The 7766-nt window shown below is 34.5% G+C and overlaps 1 protein-coding gene across 1 annotated transcript in view; it reads left to right on the forward strand.

Moving 5' to 3' along the window:
- LOC107698854 (protocadherin Fat 3-like) overlaps positions 1-7766 on the forward strand; it is a 170687-nt gene that overhangs the window by 149509 nt on the left and 13412 nt on the right. The window contains exons 25-26 of the mRNA XM_016499983.1: positions 2565-3238; positions 7523-7633. Coding sequence (XP_016355469.1) covers positions 2565-3238; positions 7523-7633 — 785 coding nt within the window. The remainder of the gene's footprint in view (positions 1-2564; positions 3239-7522; positions 7634-7766) is intronic.

Genomic DNA, 7766 nt, shown 5'->3' on the forward strand with positions numbered 1-7766 from the left:
TTATAAATATATATATATATTTTTTTTTTATATACAATATTTTAGTATAAATAGAAATTCATTATAAAACTGTATTAGCAAAATAATGGTAGCAGATATGTATATTCAAATGTAAATGTTAATTTTAATAATTTTACATAAATTTAAATTATAAATACACATAAATTTAAAATTTTTCAATTCTCATTCATAGTAATAATGATAACTATTATTATTATGTTGTTTTAATATTTCATATATTAAGTCTATCAAGTCTATATTCTTTCTCTCACTCTCTTTGTAGATAGATAATGATACCAGAGGTATATGTATATTTATATTTAAATGTATGATAATGTTAATAATTTTAGCATATATAAATTAAAATTATTCAGTTTGGACTTGTCATTAATTATTATTATTCTATTTCATATATTAACAATTCTATATTCTTTCTCTCTATAGATAGTATTTAAAATAATATTTAAAATTTTAATATATAATTTTATTGTTAATGTATGTATGTTAATCAACAAGCATCCAAATATTGTGTGATTTTCTTTTTTGTGTAGTTGTAAACGATGACACTGTGTGTGTTTGACGTGCATAGTAAATTAAATAGATGAACTTAAACTTTCCAAAGTTATGAGTTGCCAACAGAATTTAATAACCAGCATCTGTTCTTTTCTAAAACATTTGCACGAGTCTGTTTGTGTTGGCAGCGCACCATGAAAAACTGGCACAGGCTTAGCACTGACTTGCATGCCATGTTTGCATACATATTCAAACTTGCATGTCCTCCGTGTACATTTCTATGCAGTCGGTGTAATGCATTTCTCAGTTGTCTTCACTGAAGGGAACTGTAGCGGTATCTGTGGCCACAAGATGGTAGCATCAATCTGTCCACATTAGAGCAGCATTAGTCTTTTTTTAAAGATCGTTTCAAGCCTCTCTCTGCATAGAAAAGATTATACTGCTGCAGTCTCTCTTGGCTTATGCTAATGTAGTTCATTACAGACCGCAGACACTTTTATTTGGTCGTTTAGCACTATTGAGGCAACTACACATAGACATCAGAACGATTTCAACATGGCCTTTCATGCACCTGCAGCGTGTCTTTAGTCACACCTGGGAGACGCACACACACATACACACACACACACACACACACACACACACACACACTTCTCATAAATTATATAGTATATGGGTACCTTGAAGACAACATGAAATGAACATTTGTGGGCCATTATAGGGAATATTAGTATTATGTGTTTAATATATTAGTATAATAGTGTTATAATAATACTACTATATGTGTGTGTGTGTGTGTGTGTGTGTGTGTTTATGTGGTTTATGAGTACACAAATTTGTATAATAACATGGGTATGACATAGGTATTACAACGAGAAGGTGATTTATGAGGACATTTTGAGTGTCCCCGTAATTTAAAAGGCTTATAAATCATTCAGAATTAAGTTTTTTGAAAATCTAAAAATGCACAAAGTTTCCTGTGAGAGGTAGGTTTAGGGGTAGGGTAGGTGTAGGGCAATAGAAAATACGGTTTGAACAGTATAAAAACCATTACGCCTATGGAGAGTCCCCATAAACCATAAAAACAAACCTGTGTGTGTGTGTGTGTGTGTGTGTATGAAAGGTAAATAATATTGATTAAAATATAACTAAAAGTTCAATTGGAAATAAAACATTAACCTATTTTATTTCAGATAGTTCAGATGATTTTATTTCAACATTGTTACTAATATAACTAAAACTAAACATAAACTAATAAATAAAAATGAATAAAAACTATGTAGACATAACTGAAACTAATAAAAATGACAAGAACAACACAAAATTACTAAAATTTCACAAACTTTGAAGTGAAAACAGAAAATGTAAAAATAAAATATGCTAAAAACTGTTATAGTATATTAATGATATATACACACATGCACACAATTTATTATATAATTGAATCATATATTAAATACTTTATGAATATAATATTTATATGTATATAAAAAAAAAATATATATATATATATATTTAAAATCTATTTCAAGGCCGTGTGGCCTTGGTTGCCTCTAAACTTATAAAGCAGTGAAAGTTGCATTTTGATAAAAATTTTATGAACAAGCCCAGCAATATTTATTATGTAAGTAAACAAGGTCACATTCGATTTCACATTGTCTTTAATAGCTCTTTGAAACGTGGCGATTAGCTCCCAGAAATGGCTGAAAACAAAAGTCGTTTTTTTTTCTTCGTCCTAACCAGCTGGGACAGTTTGCTTGGTTTCCATGAAATCTCCCAGCTCCAAATTTCTCATAAAAAAAATATTCTGATTGGCTGTTATTGTGTGGTGTCTCCCAGCGTTTTCACTTTCACTGTAGACAGACGGATTACTTTAGGCTGTAAACGTATCCCATCATGCCCGCTTTCAGACACAATGTCAGTTTTTTTATAGACTGATGCATTTCTGCCGAGTCACAATAAATTTTTAAAGCAGGCCAAGGACACTAAACTGATGCAGTATAAACCCAGTGGGCCACAGTAACCAGCGAGTGTTTATTTCTCCTCTGCAGTTGTGAAGAGGACGTGAACGAGTGTGAACGCGAGCTGTGCGAGAACGGCGGCGTGTGCGTCAACACTTTCGGCTCGTTCTATTGTAACTGCACGCCGGGTTTCGTGGGCAGCGCTTGCTCCGTTCGTCCCGTACTTGTTCCGGATATGCAGGCTGGCCACGCCTACGTCGGGAAGGAGGAGCTTATCGGAATCGCCGTCGTGCTCTTCCTCATCCTCACCCTCATCCTCCTATTCATCGCCTTTCGGAAGAAGGTCTTCCAGAAGAGTTATTCCCGGAATAACCTTTCCATGGTTCAGGATCCGGCTACAGCCGCCCTGCTGCATAAAGCCAACGGTGGGCACTATCCGCCGCTACGCTGCGCCATCGGAGAGCCAATCAGCTTGTACACGGAAGGAAGTCTGTCCGGTCCGCCTCAGGTTCCCATCCGGCCGATGGCGTACACGCCGTGTTTTCCCGGAGACGCTCGGGGAACCCTGGAGAAATGGCCAGGGGATGGCCGAGGCCCGGAGCTGACGGAAATGAGCACGTTCCATCCGTCGGAGTCGCCGCGGATTCTGGGCGGGACCAACCGGAGGGGCGTGGTCGTGTGCAGCGTGGCGCCGAATTTGCCGCCCGTTTCACCGTGCCGGTCTGATTGTGATTCCCTACGGAAGAGTCCCTGGGAAGAGGAGGGTGAGAGAGAGATCTGTAATATCTATGTTGTGTTTGTGTGCGTATCAGAGTATGTAAGCGGATTGCAGTGACCGTTACTACTCAAAGTATCCGAATCCACTCCAGGATTTCCATTTGTAGCTAGAGCACAGCTTAAAGGGATAGTTCACCCAAAAATGAAAATTTGATGTTTATCTGCTTACCCCCAGGGCATCCAAGATGTAGGTGACTTTGTTTCTTCAGTAGAACACATATGATGATTTTTAACTTTAACCGTTGCAGTCTGTCAGTCGTATAATGCATGGCAATGGTAACAAAAAACATGCACAGACAAATCCAAATTAACCAATATCCAACTCTCTTTGGGCGCGTGCACGGCATCCGGTGCATGAGGTGTGTACGCGCTCTGGCGTAGTTTACGCAAGCGCCGGAAGTGATCTCTCGCACGTATACGTCACTCATTGGTTACACAGTGCACAGTCATTGTAGGTACGACGGCTAATTTGGGTGAACTATCCCTTTAAGGAAATCTCACTCCAATTTAAATCCATAGCAGAATTTCCACCCAGTTACTGCTCCACACATTTATAAATATAATTTTAATATATTATATGAATGTAATATAAATAGCAGACGAACAATAGTAACTATATTCCAACTTTTAATTAAAAAAAATAATAATGTCAATATAGCTCACATTAAATAATCAACATCAAATAATTAATTTTCACTTAACATTTGGTATAATTGATTATTTTATTTCTAGTAATTTTTCCCAAATTCTGTTGTTCTTTTTAAAAATAAAATATATTTACCAATATAATATGAATGTCATATATGATTGTAATATAAATAGCAGAAATGATAGATACAATAGTAATATTGCATGTATAAACAAATATATATACTTTTTTTTTCTAAAAGAACCCCAAATGAATGATTATTATTATTATTATAAATTGCTCATTTATATTGAGTATATTTAATACATTTTATTTTCCAGTAATTTATTGCCAAACTTTTTCCATTAAAAAATATTTTCTAAATATAATTGTATTTTCTTATATTAAATTATTTTAATATTAGTAGCTGAAAAATGATAGTAATGTTGCATGTATATGCTTGTGCAAATAATAATTTTGCATGCATTTTGCATATATCCATTTTAAAAAAAAGAACCCCAAATTAAGAATATTCAAAGAATCTGTTATATTATTATTATTATTATTATTATTTCAAGTTGCTCATTCATCCATCAATTTTTACTAGACATAGTATTTCCCATTAATTTTTTCACAAATTCCATCTTTTTTTTTCTATTTACACTATTAATAGTTTATTTCAAATTGCATGTGAATTATTGCTGACAACAGTTACAGTTGTTAAAGTGTATTGTGGTTGTGATGGAGCGTTATGGGAGCCTCTCATTAAAAAAATCAAACGTTTCTCGCTCCAGGCAAAATCATGCAACTCCTCTCCGCATCGCTCGCATACTCTGTTGTGTTTGCACGCATACGTTTATGCATGATTATGTGTTTGCCAGTGTGAATTTATCAGACGGCTTTGATCAGTTCATGCCCGCCAACTGTGAAATCCATCTTTCCCTTAACATGTTTTATTTAAACGTCGCATTTAACTGCATTTAACCTCACGCAGTTCAGAGATTGGCCGAGATCTGCCGTTTCACACACACACACACATGCTCGTATCTCAGTAACCCCCTGAGGCTTTTTGGCATGCGCATTTTAATATTCAGACTCTTAATGAACCCTAAGCCAACACTAGCAATGGCACAGCATTCAAACCGTATGGCGATGTATCAGTGGTAAAGCGACCTATGACTGTTTTCAGCACAGATAACACAACCTGCTGCCAGATTTCACGTTATCAGTGTATGCAGTGGCAGAGCGCTGCACTTTTATCTTCTTAAACTCAGCTCCGTTTCCTGCTGTGACAGTTTAGGCAGAAGCGCACAGGATCTGGGGGAAAAGCTTATATTTGTTGAAGCTGTTTCCACTGCAGCTTCCCACTAGCTAAGTTCATCTTTGTTAATGGTGTTTTCTGTAAATCAAATCAAAATACGGTTTCATATGAGGGTTACAGCCGAAATTGAAAACCGAGCTGCAGGTGGAAACTGTTTTATGCAATAAAAGCTGTTCAGATTTTGCTGCGTTTTAATGTTGCTTTTTGTAACCCTAATCGAAAGTCACTTCATTTGAAAATTACATGGAAATAAACCTGTAATTCTATAAACAGGCCCCCACAGAAACAGCAGAACTCAAGCAGAATTGAAATACCTGTGATTAAAGTTCTACACATCCCTTTTTTATCCATTTAGTTCATATTTTAGAATTGTATTATGCTTTCTGCTACCAATAAGAGTAGTATCCTCAGATCTGAATAATAAATTTCAGCATTTTAAAATCCACTCCACAAAATCCCTCCCCCCAAAATCAGCACTGTGAATGTGGAAAAAGACCTGTCTAAACTGATTTCTTTTTTTTTCTTTTTCTTCTTTTTTTTTGGTTTGTGTGTGTGTGTGTTTCTGTATGATTTATTTTTTTTTATTTTTTTTTGCATTTTGCTTCATATGGAATTCTGGTTTCTTTTTTTCTACAGTTCAGAGAAAAACACTCAGAACTGTGAGATACAAACTCATAATTATGATATAAACTCAGAATTATGAGAGATATAAACTCAGTATTGTGAGATACAATCTCAGAATTATGAGAGATATAATCTAAGAATTATGAGAGATATAAACTAAGAATTATGAGAGATGTAAACTCAGAATTATGAGAGATATAAACTAAGAATTATGAGATATATAAACAGAATTATGAGATATAAACTCAGAATTATAAGAGATATAAACTCAGAATTATAAGAGATATAAACTAAGAATTATGAGAGATGTAAACTCAGAATTATAAGAGATATAAACTCAGAATTATAAGAGATATAAACTAAGAATTATGAGAGATGTAAACTCAGAAATATGAGATATAAACATGGAATTATTAACGATATAAACTCAGAATTGTGAGATACTCGGAATTATGAGATATAAACTCAGAATTATATGAGATGTAAACTCAGAGTTATAAGAGATATAAACTAAGAATTATGAGAGATGTAAACTCAGAATTATAAGAGATATAAACTCAGAATTATGAGATATAAACTCAGAATTATGAGATATATAAACAGAATTATGAGATATAAACTCAGAATTATGAACGATATAAACTCAGAATTGTGAGATACTCAGAATTATGAGATATATGAACAGAATTATGAGATATAAACTCAGAATTATGAGAGATATAAACTCAGAATTGTGAGATACTCAGAATTATGAGATAGAAACTTAGAATTGTGAAATGTAAACTCTGGGGGGGGAGTCAGAATTCTGAGTTTGCATCTTCAATTCTGAGAATTTTGAATTCCGAAATAAAAAAAAAAAAAGAATTTTAAGATAAAATGTCACAATTATAATTTCACATGGCAGCATGGCAGAAACAGCTTTCCATAGTTTTACTTGTTTGTTTTATTTTCTATGTTTTGTTTTGTTTTTTTGTATTTTCTTTAAAAAAAAAAAGAATTATTATTATTTTATTTGTTTGTATTCTCTGTTGCTTTTTGTTTGTTTTTTGTTTTTGTTTTGGTTTTTTTTGGGGTTTTTTCCCATATTATCTCATCCAGGGTGACTTACAGCAGATGTATTTCGGAAAAGCTTTTGCTTTTGAGAGACAAAACAAAGGGAAAAATCCTATTTAAAAAAAAAAAAAAAAAACATTTCCCTTGACTGTGTATAAATTTTCACATCAATAAATACTGAGAGGAGAGCAGTTATGGAAGTATGTATATGGGGTCCATTTACTGGAGAAGCTGATGTCAAAAGCCATTTTCCCTCTGGTATTAAATTGTCCCCCATCTGAGTTCTCCGAGGCTTTTTACCGCCCATAATTACTTCATTTTTCATTTTCTTGTTGTTTGCGGTGTCCTCCGTTCAAACCGTCTTAGGTCTTAAAAATCTCCACCTGTGAAATACGAATCGAAACAATTATACGCAGCTGTTATAAGCAGCCGTTTCCATGACACCATTAAAGGAAAGATCAAAGGAAAAATGTCCGGGAAAAGAAAGGAATTACAGGCAAACATCAGAGAGAGCACTTCTTGGATACAGAATTGCGTGTAGATTCGCCCACAGCTGTGATGCACAAAACACATGTGTGTGTGTGTGTGTGTGTGTTTACTGTAAGTTAAGCTGTGATTGGTTGACGTCCTGATCTTTGTGTTCAGGGAAAGTGGATTTGCTGGAAGAGGTCACATGTTTCTCTGGCAGTAACAAGGGCAGCAACTCCGAGGTCCAGTCGCTGAGCTCCTTTCAGTCTGATTCCTGTGATGATAACGGTAAGTGTGTGTGTGTGTGTTTACTGTTGCTCCTGCTCATCGTGAAAGGATAAAACAACATGCATCTTTCCTCAGAACTCTTCATGCAGTCATCCTCGTCGCCAATTTGTAAATTTAGTAAAAAAAAAAAATT

Source organism: Sinocyclocheilus anshuiensis, unplaced genomic scaffold (genome assembly GCF_001515605.1).
Source record: "Sinocyclocheilus anshuiensis isolate Anshui unplaced genomic scaffold, SAMN03320099.WGS_v1.1 scaffold2168, whole genome shotgun sequence".
In the NCBI taxonomy this organism is placed as follows: domain Eukaryota; kingdom Metazoa; phylum Chordata; class Actinopteri; order Cypriniformes; family Cyprinidae; genus Sinocyclocheilus; species Sinocyclocheilus anshuiensis.